Raw genomic sequence first — 23,533 nt, forward strand, 5'->3', positions numbered from 1 at the left:
GGTTATGAATACACTGCCTGATGTCTGAGACGTTGTTTAACAGTAGTTGTGAGATTAAGCTTTGGTCCAAACGTATTTTAATCAATTTATTTTAATCCATTCATGGTGGAGGGATACATGAGGCGTGTTAATGGTCCTCAGAGAAAGCTTAATTTTTCAGATTGACCATTATTTTACTATGATGAATGTTACATATAAAAACTCTGAGGGACTCCTGGTTCCCATCACCACCACCATAAAGAAATCTGGGTCTGTATGTTTCTCTGCAAATGAACCATTTCATGTCAAACCAATCTGAATGACTTGGTTTATATCTCAACCACTGAATTATTCAGACATTTTGAAAAATCACTGGTTTTCTCCTGTATGTGAGATCTTTGCCAAATAAATGACAAATACAAGTGAAAACCACTGACATTACAGCCAGCTGTCTATGAATCACACAAAAGGGAGTGTCTAGGCAGAGAACACTTAACACTGCCATGCCCTAAAAAAGACTTTTGGAGTTTAAAAATATATTTAACTGCAAAAATGACAGTCCTAATAGCTATTAGCTTAAACTTGTAATTGTAATACATAATTGGTGTTGAAGTTTTTTAGTATTAGTAGAGTCTCACTAATAGAAATGTCTATTCTATGATAAATGTAAATTTGACAAAATGTTTTGTAATGTAACAGTTACCTTTGTAAGTTAAACCACTGATGTGTAAATAAAAGAGTAAATAAATCAAAACTCTGTTACTGGTGTTCAATATTTTATTTCTTCTGAAACTGCTGATAGAGCCAGAAAAACATAGATGTTCAATTATTGTATTCTAGGTTCCAAATGAAAAGATATCAAAAGCATTTCAGGAGAACATTTACATTTCTTGGAGGTTGGTGACGGTGTGGGAGAACGACACCTATAGTGGTCTGTAGGCCCCAACTGTGATATCAAAAAGTCTGGGATTGTTCAGTGTCCCTTCCTTGTCCATAAGGAAGTAGAACTTGTGATCTTTGACTTTGAGAGGGATGAAGGAGGGCGATTCCTGCCTATGTGCATGACATGCCACTTGATTCAAAGGCACTGTTAGATGCCAGGCTTTGTTTGCACCAAGGGGTGACTGGGTATGCACGGTCACCTTTCCACCTCCCCTATGCAGGACAACGCGGCTGACAGAGCGACGGCTGAACAACACACCCAGTCCAACAATTCCTCCACCTGAGAAAGAGGAAAAGAGAGAGAGATGTAAGGTGTTCAACAGCTTAGTGGGTTTGTTGGTTTCTCAATACTCTCAGCCTTAGGTCTTTGCAAAGAACAGATTCATAACATTCATTTTTATCTTCACTTGCCTGGAATTATCCACAGTCTTTAAAGGGGAATTCCACAGATGTTTCAAATTTTCCTCATAATTCACTCATTAAGATGTAAACATTGGGCCTCATTTACCAACATCTTCCTAAGTTTGTTCTTTAATTTGTTCTTGAGAAAAGCCCTAACAAAAAGTCTACATCAGATTCATGGCATGTTTATAAACTGCAGAATTGTTCACACCTTTGTGGTCTTGAGTGTGTGTAGATTGTGTTCTAACCAAAAAACAAATCCCAAATAAGAAAACATTGGTGAATATCAGAATCTTCATGAAAACTGAATAAGTGGGTTTTAAAAAGAAATTTCTTCTTTAGAACGATTGGTGAAGGAGGCCCAAAGTCATTAAGAGAGGTTTGATGTGAAATGCACCACTCTAAAGGCAATTACGGAGTTAGATTTCTTTGGTGATTACAGTTGGTGAAGTAGTATCTAAAAACAGTAAATCCTAGTATCTAAAGAATATAAAATCAGAAGACACATCTAGGTTCCCTAGTGTGTTTTGAATAGCAAATAAAATGGCAATTACAGTTTCTCTACAATGAACCATTTCACATCAAACCAATCCGAATGACTCTTAACATCTCAATTAATTAATTATGCAGAGATTTAGAACAGTAGGTGGAATTCCAATATAAAAAAAATGCTTTGAATAAAAAAAATGAACAAGTTATTTCATCTTATTATATTTGTTGACCAGTTAAAGGTGTGCAAACAGAATGAAATCAGTACTGTAATTTCTCCCTGAACAGACAGTAAGAAATACAGAGTTTAAGAAACCATAGCAAGTATCAGTAATACTTCATAGAAAGTTACACTTACCTATGACTAGACAACCAAGAGTGAATCCAAATCTCCAGGCATTAGACCCCAGATTCATGTCAAAACTGAAAAGCCCCAAATCAGTTCTGACCTTTTGAGGCTCTTTGCTGCTTTTTCGGGTGTCTCGGAGGCCCGTGAACGCAAAGTAGGCCAAGTAGGTCCAGAATAGAAACTGACCTCCACAAAACAGAGCCAAGACCCGGAAGAAGCGGGTTCGGTCATGCTCGAACAGCAGCACATCCTTCACCACAGCTGTGGATGTGAAAGAGTGTGAACTCTTCCCCACCAGCTGCTGGCTGACCAGTCCGTGAGCTCGACCTCGGGGTGAAAATGAAAGCGGCGAAAACCACCGCAATGGATTTGAGACAGTTGTTTTGTCGGTAACTTGCACAGACCGTTTAGAAACAGCAGTGAAAGCTCGGAAATTCTGCACTAAAGTCAGCCTGTGAGGAAACAGCAGCCCCGCACAGGAGGAGCGACAGGTCCGAGCAGCCAGCAACACGCACTGAAAACCCATGACCGCCGGTTATGTTCGAGTTATCTGAGCTATACGAGGTCGGAGTCTAAGAATCCATTTCATCACCTATAAAATATAACCAAGCTGCTTTTAGCTAGCACAGCTCACCCAGGACGCCGCCATGTTCTTCGTTACTTGCCCTACGGCTGCGGCATTGGTCCAAAAAGTATGAGGCTCTCGATTAACGCGTGATGACAATAGCTGCGTCCAAAACCGCATACTACTATAATAGGCATACTACACTAAAGGAAGGACTTTTATTGGTGGTGTACTCTTTTGACATACTATTTGGTAATATGCGGTTTTGGACGCAGCCATTGTCCAAAAGTTTGTAGACACTACTGGGTGTTAGTAGTTTGTCCCCCTTTGCTGCAGTAACAGCTTCTGCTTTACACTAGATGATGGAATATTGCTTGAGGATTTGATTGCATTCCGACAGAGGAGCGGTAGTGAGGTCAGGTATTGATGTTGGATGATCACAAACACCACTCCAACTTACCGCAAAGGTTTTGGATGGAGGTCCATCAGTTCCACTGCTCTACAGCTCAATGCTGGGAGGCTTTATACCCCTCTACCTGAAACTGCCTGTTGTTGGGCATGCTGGTCTTAAACTCATGTGCAGCTGCTCCAGAACATCCCGTTCTAACAATGCTTTTCTAAGGAGATGTGTGTGCAGAATTGAACAGATGTGTCAGCAATGAGTACACCACAAAGTAGAAGGGGTGTTTGGTTACTTTTGGACATACAGGGTTTGTTTCATGGACAGGGATTAAGCCTAGTCTTGGACTCCTCAGCATTTTGAACAGAGGTTTCTCATTGAAAGGAAAATATAGTCCAGGACTAGGCTTCATCCCTGTTTGGAAAACTGACTCATAGTGTACCGACCCAGAGAGCTCAGAAATGGGGAGATTCTCCAAAACCAAAATCTTGAGGTCCTTCCCAAGAAAAAAATCTTCAGACACTGATTCCTGGATTATATAAAACTACATATACTCAACACTTACTACTGAAAAGCAAGCTTCAGCAAAAAAACAACATATCCAGCTACTTTACAGTTGGCTGTCCTGTTAGGCTGTTGTCAGGGGGCATGATGACATTGTTGGCATTGAATGGGAAAATCAAGGCAAAACCACAGGGAAAAATTATCTTTGTTTTATTACACATTGATGTGTTCTAATCACCTATTGTCAGCCATGTTATAATTACATTGGCCTTTCTCAGAACTAGACAGCTACACTCTTAAAACAGATGTGTTAAAAACAACACATTCTGTCTCTAACTACACACATCAGTGTATTCAGTTGGAGATGACACATTTTATGTTACTTTTAACACAGAATGTGTTAAATTAGAAAACAGTATGGCACAAAAACTGTTAAAAAAGGTAACACAAGTGTGTTGTTATTTAATACAGCACTAATTATCCCATATCACAGCACACAGAAAATATAGTGCACAGATTCAATAGAAAACAAATGCATTTTTTACATGAAGCAGGAAGGGTTGAACAGAATAGTTGTAGTCACCATGTGTTCTTTTAAGGAATGGTTCAGTGAAAAATCATATTTACACATTTTCCCCCTTAGCACAGATGTAGTCACTTTTTATCAAAAATGGCTGCCAACTGCATTTAGGTATACAGAGAAGTTTAGTTCACTTTTATAGTTCACAGTAAGTCATACTGTGCTCTAAACCAAATCAACAAGTCTGCGCAAACTTAATGAAGACCTGGATGTGGTTCAAGTGGGTCAAGAGAAGTTCTCGGTATGTGTTTATGGAAAAGATTTGGATTAGTGTTAGTTAGAAATGCTAGCCTTGTAGCTCTAGTGCTAAGCTAAAAAAGCAAAATTTGTACACCAAATATGTCTTGACTGATTGACTACATCTGGGGTAAGTGGAAAATTTTTAAATTTAGATTTTTCACTGAATCATTCAGCGTATAATGTATAATGTCCATTTCACACTAATGATTTTGCTCTGCACCAGAAACAAATAAACTAGGCTAATCTTAAATTTTTCCAATTCTCCCTCAGTGAATTATAATATTGTGGAAATATTGTAATATAATAACATATATGAGAATATTATGAGAATGAAAAGACCTAATTCGATCACAAATACTGAAATTAGTTTTTGTTTTATTTATTTAAACAATGGTATTTTTCAGTGCACAAACTTTGTTAAAATGAACTCATCACTTAGTAGTAATATCGCTATTTACAAGTCAAAATGCTGTTTAAACATGATGGGCATGATTAAATAAATCAATCAAATAAAGATGGCAGAGTAAAAAAGCAAATAATAAAAGATAAAATGAGAGATGAAAATAAAATGAAGAAATCACAATAAAACAGTAAACAGTAATAATAAAAAAGGCAATAGAAAAGTAGTTACTGATAAAAAAAACTGACTGACCAGTAATGCATGAAAAAAACAATACACACAGGCTGATGAGTCTTAAACTGCTAAAATAACAGATGGAAATAGTAAAATCGGCTAATCCGGCCAACATTTTCATAGGCTATATTTAATTCCCAATTATCTACTGTTCAGTTAATTCCTGACGGGGGAGGATGTGTGTTTGTGTTTGGAAAGCAGTTAGGACGGCTTAGAGAGGGGCCTATTGTCTCTCACCTGAATAAATCTTATCAGATCTGAAAGACGACCTTATTTGCATACAGAGGTGGAAACAAGACTGTGAAAAACAGATGCTGAAAAGATTAACAACGTGGACATAACCTGAGAAATATTATAAAGCCAAAAGTGATGTTAGAGACCCTTTAAACGGAAAAAAGGTTATCAAAACTTAAATAGGACCATATACAGTGAGGTATATACTGTTTTTACAGTTATTATAAATTCAATCAAGTTAAAAAGCTGAAACTCTCAGTTTAATTTCTGAAGGCTAAACTGAATTGGTGTAGTCAATAAAGTGAAATAAATAAATAACTGAAATGTTGTTTTGTCTCTCTATTGACTGAAATAATCTGTGAAACACCCCTTACCTACAACAATACCTACTGTGTTGGTAATTAGTCCAAATAAACCCACACCCACAGACCTCTAGTCAAAAACCACACCTAGGCTACTTAAAAGCAAGACACACCCTAAAGGACCAGAGGCGCTCCTAGCAAAGACTGGATGTAGTTGAGTTGGGAGTGAAGCCGGGCCAGTTTATTACTTATAGGCATTACTGCAATTGTTGGTTGTCTTGCTGCACTGTACGTTGAGGAACTGCTTTGGATTAGGCTCATTTACTTGAAGGTACAGGTTCAATTTAGAGTAAGCAGTCTGTTGGAGTTTACTATTTTAGTATAAAATGGACTGATCACCCCTCAGTTCTACTGAAAAGAAGTTGAAGTGTGACAGTCTGCAGCCAGCAAAAGCTTAAAAATTGTGACCAAACAAGATCCTTAATGAGACATTTGAGAGCACTGTTTGTGTAATACAGCCTTGGTATTAGGACTTGGATTGTAGATTGAGGTAAAAGCAAAAATGCCACGAGTGTTCCTAGTTAAAAACATGAGGAAAAGAAACTGGGGTCTGCTCTCAGATTCTACACAAGGGGATATATACATACCAGGTGAGTGATCACTTTGTTTATAGTCTTAATATTGTAATGATGTTTTAATTTTGACATACTTTCATGTTTGCATTAAAGGTGAAATATTCTGCTCTTCATCTAAAGTTCATTCCTGATTTGTCTCATACATTGGGTGAAGTGTTATATGGTAATGTCCACATATCCAATAAAGCAAAGGATTAAGTTATAATAATTGCACACTAAATACTTTTGTAAGTGAATTAGCTCATACACAGTATTAAATCTTGTAGCTTATATACAGTATAACAACAGCTTAAATTAGAATAAATCAAAGTTTTTTAAAACAGCGGTTCTCAAACTGGGACGATGTCTCCCTGGGGGTTGGGTAGCATAGAGGTGCTAAAGGGGCAACAGAAAATATCAGAAGTTGTACCTCTACAAATTTTTATTTTGTCAGTTTATCAAGTCGATATATAAAGAAGTATCACTTATTGAAAAATGATAGATGTTATTAAATGCTACTCAAATGAAATACATGCCAACCAATCACAATTCACAGCCATTATGTGTCCACATAACAAGTTATCTGTAATGTCACAGAGCAGCAGCATGTCTCTTGTATGTGCAGATCAACAATAGCTGTGGAGAAAGCTAGTTCATTCATTAAGTGGAAGCATGGACAATGTGGGGTGAGGGGGGTAGGGCAGTGACACTTACTATCCACAAAGGGGCTTTAGACTAAAAAAAGTTTGAGAACTGCTGTCTTAAAGTGTCCTCTATTACCTGATGGCCCATTATAATCCACTTTACATCACACTCCTATGGAGATACAGTTAGTGCAACTGGTCTAGTGTTTGAAATGCTAGTGTTGTTTTGTTGGATGGTCTTAACAGTCTTGATACGTTTTTCTTGCTTTTTAGTTTCTCTTTTTCCTCCCTGTTATGGGCAGGAGGGGTGTGAGGCCAGCACTGCAGAGCTTCCCCTCTCTCCCTGCATGCCACAGAATGGAGACATGCACATACAGCCTCACTCTAGTGGCCTGACTGTCCAGCTGCAGGAGCCTGGCTCACAGTGCTATATGAGGACACACAGGCCTCCTTATAGCCGCTCCAAGATTAAGGTCAGTTAACTTCTTTTGAGACGTTTAATGTGGAATTCTACTTAATAAATAAATAAGTAAATATTATTTTGTTATTTGTCACGTTATGTAGGGTTCTGTAACGCAGTATTGCTTTCCTCTGCATTATTGAATTACATTATACAACCAGTGGCCAACCCTACAGCAATAAAGAAATTCTGGCTGTTAGCACAATCCCTAATGTAGAAGCTAATAAATACAGATGTGATGTTCAGCTTCCTTGAGAAAAAAAAAATCAACAGCTTGTTGTGCTTGTAGTTTTTCAAAAGTTCCTTCCACCTAAGACGCCTCATTAGAAGGGGATTTTTTCTTGACTTTTAACTGAAAATCTCACTCTATAGAGTACTACGGCCATGCTTACAACAGATGTAGTGATACATTTACATTTTCATTTTGGCTGCAGTGTCCTTTTAAGGAAAGTCTTGTTGCTTCATTCTAGACTATTCTTTTGGTTTTGCCAGAATTACTTAGATGCAAGCCGTTTTTTTTGCTAGGCTAGTCTTTATCCCCTTAAACCCTTATTTTATATCAGAAATAGCCCCATCACCCCAATTATATCACTTTGCAGTCAACAATTATAAAGAATTGATGCTACAAAATCCATACTCAGGGCCCCCTAGTGACTGCTTATGGCAAGAAAAGACCCTGGTTATTATTTAGTTACTAATTTTAAGACACGTTATTTGTAAGTTATGTATTTATGAGAGTAAAGGATTGAAACCTTTATAGTTTTAATGGATTAAAAATTACTGCAAATGCACAACTAATCTCTATTCCACCATTCTAATATTTCAATGCAGATAACCACAGGTGAAATGTCAACGCAAGAATCTACCACAAGGTTACCAACTTCTATTACACCATCTTGTCCGATATGCCATAAGACGTTCAGTAACACACAAATGGTAAAACGTCATCTGAAGATTCACAGCGACTTTAAGAGGTACTCCTGTGAATTCTGTGGGAAAGGCTTCAATGACACTTTTGACCTCAAGAGGCATGTGCGCACCCATACAGGTACGACTGTCATCATGTGTCACCATCTTTTCTCCTCTCCTTCTTTCTCTCACCACACTAACCTAAGCATCTCATTTCCAGGTGTGCGGCCCTTTAAGTGCTCTGTGTGTGATAAGGCCTTCACTCAGCGCTGTTCTCTAGAGACTCACTTGAAAAAGATTCATGGTGTCTCTCCACAATACGCTTTCAAGGAACGCAGGAACAAGCTGTATGTGTGTGAAGAGTGCGGCCTGACTGCTCACACACAAGACAGCCTTCTTACTCACCTCCAGGCCAAACACCCCAGCAGCAGAACATCCAAAGCCAAGAGAAGACAAAAGCAGCCACCCAGCCAGGAAGGAAGCACATCCCCCAGGTCACCTCACTCCCAGAATAATGTGGTTTCTGTTGTCTGAGATCAGTGTTGTTGAAATCATCAATTTATGCTAATTACTATGATAAACATAATCCAGAGTCTTTCTTTATCTGCTGTTATATTTTCTTTGGTGCACTTGTAGACTAATAAGAATTCCAAGCAATGCTAGATTACTTTTAAAGCTTTGTAGGTTCCATATTTGATGGTTCATATTTGATGTTTCTATGGAATATAATTTTGTTTATCAGTAAAAATTAAATGATCAAAACCATGTTTTAACTCATGCAAACAATATTTGACTTTAATTTATGCAACTTTAATTTATGGCTTCCTACTATCAAAATACTCAACAAACATCACAGTATTTACACAATTACATTAATTGATAAGGAGATATATATGCATTTTTAAAAAGTATGTCATGCAAAGCTAAGTACAAAAACAATAAGTGTGTGATGTAGAACCTCATTGTACAGTAATTCATCTCAACTTAGTTTGTTCTCCTTCAAATACATCATTTTTAGGACTATTTAATAAAGGATAGCAGTAACCTATAGTGCATTCTGAACCAAGTATAAGATCATGTCACAATGCCCCTGGGCACAAGCTCCCAGGGCTGAACGATTTAGAGAAAATAACTGTGGCCTTTTCTGACCAGTATTGTGATTGTGATTTAAATGCATTTATTTTCAATAAAGTAAACTCCAGACCTCTTATTTTGCCAAGAAGACCAGCATATCATTTTTTTCAGAAACGGAATGTCGTGTGCCACAAGTTCTGTTTTTAGGTTATATATATATACACACACACACACACACACACACACACATATATATATATATATATATATATATATATATATATATATATATCGCTGCCCAACGAAAAACATCTCCATTTTTAATTCTGACCAACAGAAATGCTCCAAAACTGCTTGGAATAAAATATATTAACATTACCTTACATTGTTTTTCTTTGGACAGTGACTATATATATATAAAACAGGGCAGGGGGAACTGTCCAGGACCAGGGCCGGGAACTACAGGTTTAGTAGTCTACCTGACGGTAGCTGTAGAGGCTCGGTCCTTCCTGTGGCAAATTGCTGCAACATCCTGCAGTGCCGAGGAAGACCAGCGACGGGCTCAACGACCTAACGATGGGTTTTTGGTGCCATCTGTAGGCCTATTTGAGCACATACATACATGAAGATCTCACCTGAGCATCCTGAGCGACTGCATCCTTGAGCGCAAGGTCTGTTTCCACTTGTTTTAACGGAGACATGCAGATTTTTACATCTGTCTGATTAAGACGATGCGTTTTATTTTCAAATGAGAAAACGGTTCAACTCTGTGGCTGATTGTGGTTGATAGACGCCCCTTTGTTTTTGCTGTAACGTTAGCTAACGTCTCTGATGTGGCAGACAGCCGTACTAAATCCACTGCTGTCTAGAGGAGGGAGAAAGGTGGGCGTGAGGATGACGTCAGCGGGGAGTGTGTATGTGTGAGTGTGTGTGTGATCAGGTGTACACGCCGTTTGAGGAGGGAGAGCGAGGAGGAGATGGAAACTTGAGGTCAGACATCGTGTCAAGGGCGTTGATAGCTGCCCATTTTAAACCAGGCGAGCCCCCCCCCCGGCCCACACACACAGCTGCGTGTCCCGGATGAGCGCGAGCGCGAATGGTTCCCGCCACACAGACAAACGGGAAAGCGACGCTGACCGGTACCTCTCAATTGCTGAACTGTCCGAGATTTTTCTGGGCATTTTTTCAGTATTTTGCTCCGGAGAAGACTCTTGTTTTCGTCAGTGGCACTGTTACTGATGCGAGGTGAAGCGCGAGGGGGAGGGGGAGGGGGAGGAGGACGGGGGGGATCATTTTGGTGAAGGGAAAATGCCTGTTCGCCGCAGATTGTGCTGTCAGGAAAACAGCAACAACATCATGGCCTGACTTGGCTGTTTCAGATGGGCTGAAGCTCGTCGCAGGACCGCAGGGGCGGTTTGGAGCCAGGACATGTCTGCAGCACTGACGAAGGCGAGTGGGCAAGAGGGAAAGGACTGAAGGATGCAAGGGGTGACGGTGAGCGGAGAGGCGCCCACCCTGACTGGGGGAGGAAGGGAGGAGGTAAGAGCGAGAGTGGGTCTCAGTCTGGTCTCTTTGCAGCTGTAATACGTTTTGAAATGGTGTGGTATGTTGATAAACCACTACTGTACTTCACTCGCACCTTAGTGTTGATTTAGCCTTGAGGTCATCAAACAGTCATAAACCGGACCTGCATTGTTTCTTTTCGTATTGGCTACAGTTTACTGGGTTCAGTTATCTGGGGTAAAGTAACCTGAATTGAATATTTTAGAGGACTTCAAAAAGTGATGTGATAAATAACAACACGTTTACTTGTGTTACCTGTTTTAACACTGTTTGTGTCATATTGTTTTCTGATTTAACTCATTCTCTGTTACAATAACACAAAATGTGTTGTCTTCAACTGAGCACACTAATCTAGTTAGAGACAGAATGTGTTTTAAGAGTGCCTAATTGTTGACCTAGGATAATGCAGATGCCAGATAAGCATTTTATTAGAAGTTATACACTTTGAGTTCATGCTGCTTGCTTTTAAGAAACCCCCAGTAACTTAGTTGTACTTAAGCAGGCAACATTTGTCATAACTGATGGACACCCTGCACAGCAGGTAACTGTGATCTGACCTGTTAATATTGCCTGCACACTCTGTAGGCTGAACTCCTCGATAGGACAGATCTGCCATAATATCCCTTAAGTGTGGCTCACCCTTCCTGTGTGGTTTGTGCTGGCCTGGTAAAAAGGGGAGGGGCGCCTCCTTTGTCGTCATAGAGACCACAGATAATATAGGAGGCCTTCAGAAGATGTTTATTTTACACCTTTTCTGTGTGTAGAAAAGTCAATCAGTTCACACATCAAACATCAATTTCTCCGCCCAAATGTCTAAAACCTGTATTCCTATTGACACCTGTTCTCCAGGCTGGTGTTAGCTCTATGAAAACTGACTTCTGGGTTAAGATAGCATTGCACTTTCTAACATCCGTTTGTCATAGATTAAAAAAGCCATGAAGACATTTCTCCTCGCTTTATTATTGCGCAGCACACTTTCCAGCCTGTTATTCAGGAAGATTACTGAATAGCTCAACAGCAGTATAAAAATATGTGCTGTGGACATGTCATAGTGTTGTTACTATTGTCAGCTATCTTTGGTATCACGGGTCTACAGGGTTAAAAGGATTTTAATTAGAATCAATCAATCAAAAGCTGTCAGATTTTTGAGATGTAATATGATGATGCAAATTATTTCTTTTAATGAAGATAAAAGTTGAAATGACTGAAACTTGGTAATTCAGACTGAAAAAGAATAGATCCTATGTCTCATTGCACTGTCAGTTACCAGTTAAAACCTGTCACCAGGTGTTTGGCGTTTCAGTCTTGTCAGTGGGAGAAAATACAAGCCATACAGTGCTTAAATATGGTCGGGTTCTCTGTGAGTTCCATTCAGTGATTACATGTTGTTTTTACATAGTTATTTTACTTGGCTCCTGTCAGCGTGTACATAGTTCTGTCTTTGCCTAAAAGCCAGTCTACATGGAAGCAGTCGAATTGCTACGACTCTGAAAGTAGGAGCCTAACAGAGATGGCCTCCCTCTAATATTCACATGTTCCTGAGCTCTTTTTTGAAGTGGATCAAGTGCGTTAGGTTAGATTTGGAACTAAACTCTGCAGGGTGAGTAGATCTCCAGGACTGGCACACTTACTAAACTATTACTAATACAACCTGTATGGAAAGAACTGCACTGGCAGCTTGTATCTTTCAGGATAGATTCTGAAGTTCTGCTACTAGATTTTAAGGCTGTAAATGACCTAGCGTCCACTTACACCACAGAAAGCTTCTCTATGCCCCAACACGTGAACTTCAATCTGCAGATACTGGCCTTCACCAAATTCTTTCTGTAAAGTACAGAAAACATGGAGAGGCATCTTCCTCTTTTAGTTATGATGCTACTAAACTGTGGAACTGAATTCCACCTTTTATTAGACAGTTAATCTCAGTGCACACGTTTAAGAAACATTAAAAAATCTCTCAGAGTTTAATTAAAATTCTGTATCTCTTGTAATTAACTTTTTAATTCGATATGTCATTGTGTTATATGATTTTAAATTAATATTCATAATTTTTTCCTATTACTGTTAAGATTTATCACCTGTCTGTAAAGCACTTTGAGCTGTCGCTGGTATAAAAAGTGCCAAATACGACAGAAATACTAAAATATAGTATTTTAATATAGATACTATATAAAGATGATTTGTTATTATTTGTATCATTATTATTATTATTAAAAGCATTCCCACTAACAGTCAGATGATTGACAGTCTTTCAGCCATAGATGGTAGTGTGTTCTCTACATTTTTCCCCATGTATGCTCCCCAATTAATTCTCCTCCAATAGGATCCATACAGTCTTTATCTCCACTTATTGGATAATTGGCTCACGCAATTCATTCAAATGGGCCATCACTCTGTTTATCAGATTATATCATGACAAGATAATGAGAATGTTAGTGAGAGCTGGGTCTGAGTTGTGAGGGTGGTCTGTCTCTCTGTGTGTTAGGCCCTGTGTGCGGTCAGGCATGACAGCTCTGCCACTCTGCACTGTGTAGAGCTCCTCAAAATGAAGGACAAAGACAACATGCTTAACATCATTACAGCCACACTCAAGAGTCCTTCCTGATGTGTGTTAAGGAAAGTGGAAATGCAGCCTCGAACGGCAAGGCTTTCAGGACAAGAGAGTCAAAAAGAAAAAAAAGAGATTATAATGTAGCAAGAGGATCATTTTTAACAGCACATTTCTTTCTCTCTCTCTCTCTCTCTCCCCTCCTGAATCTGCACTATCATTGACCTTCTTTTTAGTGCTGTATTTTTGCCACATTGACTGTTCTCTTTTAGCTCACACACTGCATCTGAATTATAGTAGAAACATAGCACTGAGCCAGCGAGTAATTAGTTCATGACTTTGTGTATGCTGAGTTTCAAAATGCTAGTGTCAGCATTCTTAGTATTGGTACCTGGAAAGCATCAGAGCTCACGTAATCTAACAGTGATTTTGAATCAATCTGAATATAAATATAGATAACCTAAATTGTTTCTGGTAAACTGTGCAATCTTTGTCATGTTGCATCATTTTGTGTTATCATCTAAATTTGAACCTTGAGAGTGACTCTTTCACTCACACTCTCCGTTGCTGAGTTAACCACTCATATAATGTTACAGACTGATCAATAGAGTGAGAGACAGAGGGGGGAGGGGAATGACTAGGATATGTTATTGAATTTTCATAATGTTCATGTAATAGTGACACTTACAGCCATACCAGTAGTGTTAGCTGCAACTATTTCCATTTAGCAGCAGCTCTTATATTCAATTGCCTGACATTTTTCTCTGCTCTTTTCTCATGCTCTGAAGCATGTTACCCCCATTGAGATATTCTTACCACTCTATGTGTGTGCGTGCCTGCTGTTGGCTTATACAACTGCTTGAGTGTTCCTCTCTGGGGCAGACAGAGAGAGAGTATGTGCTGAGTAGGCAATCAAGACTTTTTTAAAAGAGCATCTCTCTCTTATTCATGATTATCACTTCAACCTCTACTCATTTCCTTCCCTTAACTAGCCTGTCTCTTCTCTGTTGACTTACTAGGGATGTGCGTTCTGACTAATCTTTAATTATCTGAGTTCATGTGGAGATGGAAAAACTGAAAAAACAAAAACCAGAAAATAACAAAAGAAAATATGGCGATTGATGTAGAAGGGTGGCTTACATTTTATGGTGACAGCACTAGTGCTTCACAAAAATCTAGCATCGTGCAGAGAATTACATTTTAAAACATGTTTTATTATTCAAAAATAGCCAAGAGAAATGAGCAAAGGATAACTCACACCCATAAATAAGAGCAAAACTCACATTTTACAGTTTTCTGAAAACATAAAATCAGCTTCACTTAATTGTTAGACTGTATAATTTCTCTGTCTTCCTGTCAAGAAATGCAAGTAATACTTGAATAGTGATTTCAGCATGGGAATATCAGCACCTCAAGCGGTTAACCGAGTCCTCGACAGGGTTGGGATGTAATGGAACACAAGTATTGCAAATTCAGGTTCAGAATACAGAAATTAAGTATCTGGATTCAGTCCAGAGTACTCAGAGTATAGTTACCTTTTACATTTTTGGGAGAATACTTTTACTTATTCACCAAATTCAGAAAAACATACAATCTTTAAAATGAACACAACCAGTGCTTGTTTATTTACTGTTTTAAAATCAGGAATAAGGTGCAATTCGGATGATGTGATGTTAATATGTTACTTTTTAATGTATTATAACAGAATACATTACTGAATACACTTAGGACAGTGTATTTAGTATTCAGCCATCACTGCTTTTTCTAAGTGTTTTGTCCATCTCTGCTGCTTGAGTATTTATGCACATCCCTAACTGGTACCCTATGTATGTTCTGACCAACTGGTGGATAGTTATGTGCTGTATGTCATGAGGGAAAAAAGCATTTCCATTTAATTGGCCTCTGCTAAAATAAGGGCAGTCATAATTAATTGAGATTTTTCTTCTTTTCTCAATGAATAAGCAGTGATTAGTTGGTAGATTGCATGATGATCAGTAGCCTAAATTCAACTATCAGTACTTCATTGAAATAATGAAAAGCAACGTAACCTTTTCAACTCCTTGGGACCACCGGTGGTTCCAAAACGCACTTCGTCATATTCTTCATAACTTTCATATTTCATAAGCTACATTCAAAAGGTGGGTGTCATATGAGAGCTGTAACTGTCTTCTTTCCAGTCAAATAGATGGGTAATGTAATTTTAAAACCTTATAATAAAAGAAAATAAAACTGAAAGTTGACCCATTTTTCCACAAATCTGGGCTATAAACTACAAACAGATGGTGTCACTTCGGTGATATACTCTGTAAAAATTATTTTTATAAAAAAATACAAAGAGCGTCTAAGATTTATGACTTTCAGCAGTAAATTGTAATGTGTATGATCATAAAACACATTTTCTGTCAATTTGAGGGGAGCTTTTACCAGAAAATAAATAAATAAATAAAATAAAAATTTACATTTATTTCATGCAGTTACTGAATAATTTGCCTTACGATTTGGTCGTGTAAATTCAGATGGAAAAACCTAAATATACCCTGGTGAATAAGAGAAGTATAAAAGTAGCAGATAAAAGAACTACTAGTACTGAGTAACAAAACATTGTATTGCTTCCAGCATCTAACAGCTTAGGAACTGAACTTTGTTAGCTGCTATTTTTTTCATTTTGAAGCACTTTTAAAATAAAATGCTAAAGTTGTGACCAGTTGCAAAACAGTACAGATGTTGAACCGACAGAACAAAATAAAATTAAACAAGGAGAAAAAATGTAATGTGTAAAACTAAATTGGGTGAAGAGTGTATAAAGGTATATTTTGAAATCTTTGACAGGCTATGCATGGTTTGTGTTTGTTGTTCAGGGCTATTCAATTGTTAAACGTTTACATTTTAAAACGTTTAATTATTCAAAAAAGTTGAGAGAAATGAGCTAATGAGCTAAAACTGTAGCTAACTGATAACATTGCATGCTGATGAAGACTCGTCATTTTCTTCAGGTGTTTTTCCTCTTCAGTGGACGATGTGCCAACGTTAGTTTGTTAGAGAAATACAGTGGCTAGAGAAAGTATGTGAGTCCTTTGGAATTACCTGCATTTATGTATTAATTTGTCTAAAAATATGGTCTGATCTTCACCCAAGTTATAACAAAGAACAAACACAATCAGTTTAAACTAATAATAATGTTATAACTAATGAATAATGTATTGTTTTCATCCATTGAATACATCGTTCAAACATTCACGGTGTAGGTTGGAAGAAGTATGTGAGCCTCTAGGTTAATGACTATAACAAAAGTTAATTGGAGTCAGGAGTTAGCAAACCTGGAGTCCCATCAAAGTGAGGTGGGATTGGATGTGCAGGTTAGATCTACCCTGACTTGATTTGCATAAAGCTGAAAAGGGTTACAAAGTAATACCAAAGAGTTGAGGTATTCATCAGTCTATATTTAGACAAATAATATATAAATTGAGACAATCTACTATTGTGAACTCTCCCTGGAAGTAGGTGCTCAGCCAAGATCACTCCAAAGGCACAATGCAGAATACTCAGTGAAGTTGAAAAGAACCCTGGAGTTACAGCTAAAGGCTTGAAAAAATCATTGGAACTTGTTAGCATTTCCGGCTGAGTGTACCATACGAAATATTAGCTTGTTGATGTTTGCAAAGAGAACATTGACACACCAAAACATCACTGTGAAAATGTTTTGTGGACTGATGAAACTAAAATTAAATAGTTTGGGGAAAACACATAGCACTATGTATGGGGTAAAAAGGGCACTGCGTACCAACATGAAAACATCATCCAAGAGGGCAGTATGGTGGGGCTGCTTTGCTGTCTCTGGGCCTGGACCAACTATCATCATTGAGGGAAAACAAAATCCCAGCAGGATCATGTCAGGTGGCTGTCTGTCAGGTGAAGCTCAGCAAAAGCCAGGTGATGCAGCAGAACAGTGACCCTAAACATTAAAGAAAATCTACTGCAGAATGGCTTCAAAAAAAAAAAAAACGCCTTTTGGAGTGGCCAGTCAGAGCCCTGACCTTAACCCAACAGAGATGCTGTGGAATGACTTCAAGAGAGCCACTCACACCAGAATTCCGAAGAATATAGCTGAGCTGAAGCAGTTCTGTAAGGAATACTGGTCCAATATTTCTCTTGAAAGTTGTGGAGGTATAATCTGCAGCTACCAGAAGCACTTGCCTGAACTTACTGCTGCCAAACTAAGTTTGTCCAGTCATTAAATCCAAGCCTTCACTTATTTTTTCCACCAGCGCTGTGAATGTTTAATCTGTGTGCACATTTACAAGACTTTGAAAGATTACAATTGTTTTTTCATGTTATTAGCTTTAGCACATTGTGTTTGTCTATACCAGTCACTTACACAAAGAACAGATTTTATGACCAATTAATGCAGAAAACAAGTTAATTTTAAATGGTTCACATACTTTTTTTGCCACTGTATAACTTAACTGTTTCAGCAATCAGCCTAGCCTATATAGTGATAAAAGTCACGCTGCCTCTGCCTTCTCAGTCTCATCCTTAACAACACGTGTTTGGCAAAAGTACCAAAGAAAAACAACACGCATACTTGTTTTCCAGTTCTCTCAAAACACACAATCAGCATTTCACTGCATTGTTGGACTGTTTTATTTGTTATTATTATGTATTTCCTGTCAAGAAATGCAAGTGATATCCAAATAGTGATTTCAGCATTCTAGTAGTGGCACCTTGAGCGATTAACCAAGTACTCGACAGGGTTGGAATGTATCGGAATACACATGCTGAGTATTTGTATTATGTATCTGTTATTGCTCTGCTAAGTCAACCTTTATTCAGTTGTCAAAGTAATCAGTAAATAACTCTAATAAAGAAATCAACAGTGACAGAACTTATTTTTTTAAGTAAAAAGTTTAACAAGTGATGCTTTAACATAAATAATAGAAAGGCCAAAGGAATGAATAGAATCAGTCACACTTCTTTCCCTTTCCCCTCCTCTGTGCAGAGCACAGAGAGAAACAATACCCCAGGACACCCAGAAACACACACAAGCACGGTGCACTTTCATGTTCACTTATTCTCTCCCTTCCACTCAAGCACTCAGCACTCTGGTGCCTCTCATATGAAAGCATTCACATGCACATGATCTTCTTAAGCTGTGGATTCATAGACCAGCTAAATAATTTAACCTGTTAGAGTGCATCTGAAATACCAGGTGGACTTTATGCACTATTCATATGTCCATGCCGCTGTTCACTTTGTCATGATGTATTCAAATGCTGTTAATCATGGAAGGTTCCAGAAATGCTCTACCAGAGACTATCTTTGTTGTCTCTGCGGGCGTTTCCTTGCAACATAAACATGACTCCATCTTCTCACTATCTCACCCTCCCACCACCTTACTTTATTCTATGATGAGGTACTTGTGCCAGTCATTATACAACATCTACTTGATGAATAATTGATCAGTGATAATGTGGTCTGTATTATTTCACTCAGAGAGACTATTGTAGTGATATTTATGAGTCCCATTTATTTAGACATAAAGACGGGGACAAATATATTCTTTATTGTACAAAATATGGAAATAATTATTATTATAATTTTGCAAGTTATGTCCTGTAACTTATAGTATAAAAATCTCAAAATGATCAAAAGTAAAGCTCTCCACCCTGCAGATTTTTCAAAGGTGACTATGATGGTAAAAATGCATCAGCCACTGCTGAGTGGGGCAGCAGAGGCTTAAAGTTCACTGCAGGTTGTAATTGATTCTCCTATCACCGTTTGCTCTCTTGTCCTTGTAAAACCAGCACAATTAAACTCACACACCTCTGCCAAGAAGAGCAGAGCTCTCACAGTCTCTATGCCACAGCTTGGACTGCAGCCTGCCTTTTAGTGCTGCAATCTCTCACAGCAAGGGCACCACTCTGAATATTAGCGGGTTGTGGGTGTGTGTACGCGTGCTGGCGTGTGTGATTGCCAGAAGATGTAGAATGTGAGAGAGCATGTGATAAAAAGGCTGTGGAGCTTCTATGCAGGTTATGAAACATTTGTTAATATCCCTGTTTGTACCAAGACCGTTATGTGCTGTAGATTGTTCTTTGCACTGTGGTTGGAAATGAGCATGCAGGAGTCATAGGGTTGCTGTAGCATAAACTGCCTCTAGAGTCAAAAGTGGCATCAAAGAGCCAGCCACATTTTTTTTATAATGATGCATTGACGTCTAAAAGCATTCAGTGCTCTCTCTCTCTACGCTGATACGGAGCATGTTAAAAGCAGGCATGGCTTGGGTTACGAGCAGGCAGGAAATGCATTCAGCCCTCAAGAGACTGGAGAAGAAAAGTCAATTACTCCAGAATTGAAAAGTAAATTTCACCAAGCTACTGTCTAAGCTATATGTCAGAAATCTAGAGGCAGTTTCCCCACGTAGCTGTGGTATTTCCGTTTCAAATGAAATGTATGCATTTTCCGAGCCAAATCAGTCAGCAAAATGTGCATTCTGCTTACTTCTCACAAAACCAATATTAAAACACATTTCTTGTTTCTCTTTCTCCTCTCTTTTTCCCCACACTTTCTAAATCCATTCTCTGTGTCTACACCCTGCCCACAACGCACAATTTCCTGCTCATCTGCACACACTTACGGCCATATTCCCTGACCCTGTCCATCCCTCCAACCAACTCCAACCAAAATCCCTTTCCTACATGCAGCAGCGTCCCCTCAAACAGTCCTTAAGTGGCTCTCTGTGCCGGGAGTCCCATTGGAAGTGCCTGCTGTTGACCCTGCTTATGTACGGCTGCTTTGGCACCCTAGGCTGGTGCTCCCTGTACCGCATCACAGTCATGGCCTCTGATGACCAAGGTCCTGCCTATTACTATGGTGACCGAGCCCGGCTCTATCATGACAGCCCCTGCTCCAATGGATATGTCTACATACCTGTGGCCTTTCTGGCTATGCTCTATGTTGTCTACCTGGTGGAGTGCTGGCACTGCTACTCCAAAACAGCCAACCTAGCTAAAGTGGAGATCAGTCAGGTGTATGATCGAATCCAGCGCCTACAGCAGGCCACACCCTGCATCTGGTGGAAGGCCATCAGCTATCACTATGTGCGGCGAACCAGGCAAGTGACACGCTACCGCAATGGCGATGCCTACACCACCACGCAGGTATACCATGAACGGGTCAACACGCATACCTCCAGCTCTGAGTTTGACTACTTACGACATGGCGTCAAGGACGTGTCCAAAGAGCTGCAAGGCTTGCTGGACCACCCTGTCACACGACTTCGCTTCACTAAGTGCTTCAGCTTTGCCAGCGCCCGTGCTGAGACCGCCTACCTTACACAACGAGCACGCTTCTTTGGAGACAATGAGGGCCTGGATGACTACATGGAGGCACGGGAGGGCATGCACCTGAAGAACGTTGACTTTCGAGAACACATGCTAGCATTTCCAGATCCCGCGCGGCCCCCCTGGTACACACGTCGTTGGGTGTACTGGCTGGCTTCTGCTCTGCTGCTGTCCTGGCCGCTCAGGGTGGTCGCCGAATACCGCACAGCCTACGTCCACTACCACGTGGAGAAGCTCTTTGGCGAGAATGAGGATGCCAGTGACAACGATAACAGTGAGAATTATCGGTCAGGATTTGAGCATGGCACAGGAGGTCCCACTCTGCGCGTTATATCCCGTGTAAACACTGTGGACATAACTGAACTGGAGTGGCACATTCGCTGCAACCAGCAAATAGTGCCCAGCTATTCAGAGGCCTTGCTTATGGACCTGGACATGAACACTAACACACCACTGTCAGTTGCAATGGCAGCCCAAATGAGACGTAACTCCAGCTACTTCCTCCAGAGCTGCCCTCGTTGCCGGAGGTCCACAAGCAGCTCTTCTTTGCCCTCCTGGGCCAGAGGGAATGTGATAATGGGCGCAAACTCATTTCCAGTCAGGGCTGGAGGGAGGCTGGTTCTGAGCCGCAGCGGCCTCTCCCTGGGGCGCTTCCACTCCACCCGAAACCGCCACACCTGCCTATTTCATTCAAGGAGCCTTGGAGGAGGACTAGGGGGCAGAGGGGAGGAGGGAGGCGGGGGCTTTCTAGGCCTGGGGTTCCGCACAGCAGATGAGGAGAGGAGAGGTGTACTAGAGGGGGAAGGGGAGGGGCTGGAGGATGAAGAGAATTGTGAGGCTGAGGAGCGAGGGCAGGGAAACAATAGAGAGAATAGAGAGGTCAGGGGAGAGGAGAGAGACAGGCCACCGGCCTATCATGATGCTCTATACTTTCCTGTGTTGATCATTCATGGAGAAGAGAGCTGCCATGGTGGACAGGACATTGACACTGGATAATGCCGGGGACTGGTGTGTGAAATGTAGATTAGGATGTGTGCAATGGTGTTCAGGTAAGTGAACTAAAGGAATAGAATAGGGAGTAAGGCAGAAGACTGTTGGGCACTTACTGAGGAAAATAATTCATACCCAGGGAAGATACAAAGATGAAAGTAAGGTGAAACCTGAATGTTTGATTATTTGAAGAAAGAGAAAATATGTGTTTTCACCCTATACAAGACCAGAGAGTAGCACTAAAGAACAACTCCAGTATGAATGAATGTATAGAATATCATAGGGTTTAACGGAAAACATGATATCCAGGTCAGTTCATGTTCGTGCCAGCTGGCACAAAGTTGACATGGACTGACCCGTTAGAAAATTCTTAGAGGCATGAATCATTAGATATCAGTATCCTATTATTCTATGCCTTGGAATAACATCTTCATAAATGGAAAAAATGCTCAGTCTGTCCATGTAACGCATCTGTCCCTCTAAGAGTATTGTAGTTTACATGAAAAGCTGGACAGCTATACCCGATCACTTAGTGAAGACATTCCAGGCCTAGCAACTCAAAATAATGATGTAGTCCATGCTACAGTTTGAATAAGGCAGTAGCCTAATACCATTATTTAAACAAAAGTATAACTGTAGTTATACTGTAGAGCAGATGGTCTCAGAGTTCAGTTAATTTCTTTAAAGAAATGAGAGCATACTGAAACAAAGCCAAAAGATCTCAGGGGAAAAGAGACTATTCTTTTGTAATAGGGAATGAAATTGGTAGAGATTTGTTAGGGGAGGATGTAGGCTGATGAATTGTAATCCCTTGCTGTTTGTACTTATGCTTCAACCCACCATATTGTGTCATGATTTCTTTTAATCTTTTTAATTGCCTTGTAGAAGCTTGGTGCTCATTATTCCACTGTTCTTTGCCTTAAAGGTGTTTCGATTCAGCGCCATGTTTGCACTGCTAGCACAACCTCTTATAGCTATAATACAGCATTATTCTTAAGCTTCTTTACATAAACACTTACATACAGGTGAGTCTGTGAACACTTTAGAATTATATGTACTTCTGCATGAACAGTTCCTAAAATTTGATCTGATTTCATTTAGCGAAAGACACATTTGACATTTCTATATGTTGAACACATTTTAAAAATGAAGCTCATTGATGGTCTCTGGGTGCTTATATTACTAAATAGTGGAACATCTTTCTTTATCAACAGTAATGTCAACTAAACACTGTAACTGCTATTTAGTCCTTATTGCAGCATTTAGGAAGTATTTTGGCTTATTCCTTGCACTGACCTTTGTGGGAACCCACTCCTAGTGTGGGTAGTAGCTGTGAAGCATCTGCCTGATTGTGGACTGACAGAAGCTTCTTCAGACATTCTTTTCTAATGCTCTCCAATCTTGTAAACTTCAACAGTGTTTTTTCAGAGGCCCTTTGAAGTTATTTGATGGGAACATATTGTAGTTGAACAAATGTCTGTTGTGAAGAGCAGATAATCAAAAGTGTGTTTTTTATATGGCCAGACAGGTCAAACTCGCACATTAGTTAATTGGAACACTTGACTCCAATTGTCCTCTTTTCAAGGAGACATATTCCTAGAAGTCTTCAAACTTTTCCCATCAATGACCCTGATTGTTTAAACCATTTGTTCAGTAAAGATGGTTTGTACTAAGACTATCTTTATTTACTATTATGACCTAGATGAAGATCAGCTCAAGTTACGACTGTTCATGCAGAAATCCAGATAACTCCAGAGGATTTACAGTTCCT

The 23,533-nt window shown here is 39.5% G+C and overlaps 3 protein-coding genes across 4 annotated transcripts; 2 read left to right on the forward strand and 1 right to left on the reverse strand.

Annotated features, from left to right (window-relative positions):
* Positions 1-738: 738 nt before the first annotated feature.
* Positions 739-2,869, reverse strand: tmem223 (transmembrane protein 223). Its single transcript, XM_036588787.1, has 2 exons — positions 2,171-2,869; positions 739-1,201 (listed from the first exon to the last, which is right to left on the reverse strand). Exons 1-2 carry the CDS (start codon positions 2,685-2,687, stop codon positions 903-905), a joined length of 816 nt encoding a protein of 271 aa, XP_036444680.1. The 5' UTR covers positions 2,688-2,869; the 3' UTR covers positions 739-902.
* Positions 2,870-6,024: 3,155 nt separating this feature from the next.
* On the forward strand, positions 6,025-8,991 carry ovol1b (ovo-like zinc finger 1b). The gene is made up of 4 exons (XM_036588788.1): positions 6,025-6,270; positions 7,152-7,351; positions 8,170-8,386; positions 8,468-8,991. The coding sequence occupies exons 1-4, from the start codon at positions 6,183-6,185 to the stop codon at positions 8,779-8,781; spliced, it is 819 nt and encodes a 272-aa protein (XP_036444681.1). The 5' UTR covers positions 6,025-6,182; the 3' UTR covers positions 8,782-8,991.
* A 975-nt stretch (positions 8,992-9,966) lies between these two features.
* Positions 9,967-22,147, forward strand: LOC118820659 (transmembrane protein 151A). 2 transcript variants are annotated; one of them, XM_036589051.1, is made up of 3 exons: positions 9,967-9,992; positions 10,701-10,860; positions 20,134-22,147. In XM_036589051.1, exons 2-3 carry the CDS (start codon positions 10,801-10,803, stop codon positions 21,766-21,768), a joined length of 1,695 nt encoding a protein of 564 aa, XP_036444944.1. In that variant the 5' UTR covers positions 9,967-9,992; positions 10,701-10,800; the 3' UTR covers positions 21,769-22,147. The 2 variants fall into 2 exon arrangements, with proteins under 2 accessions (XP_036444944.1, XP_036444943.1); XM_036589050.1 differs by lacking the exon at positions 9,967-9,992 and having other exon boundaries at positions 10,631-10,860.
* The last annotated feature ends 1,386 nt before the right edge of the window (positions 22,148-23,533 follow it).

Source organism: Colossoma macropomum, unplaced genomic scaffold (assembly GCF_904425465.1).
Source record: "Colossoma macropomum unplaced genomic scaffold, Colossoma_macropomum, whole genome shotgun sequence".
NCBI lineage: Eukaryota > Metazoa > Chordata > Actinopteri > Characiformes > Serrasalmidae > Colossoma > Colossoma macropomum.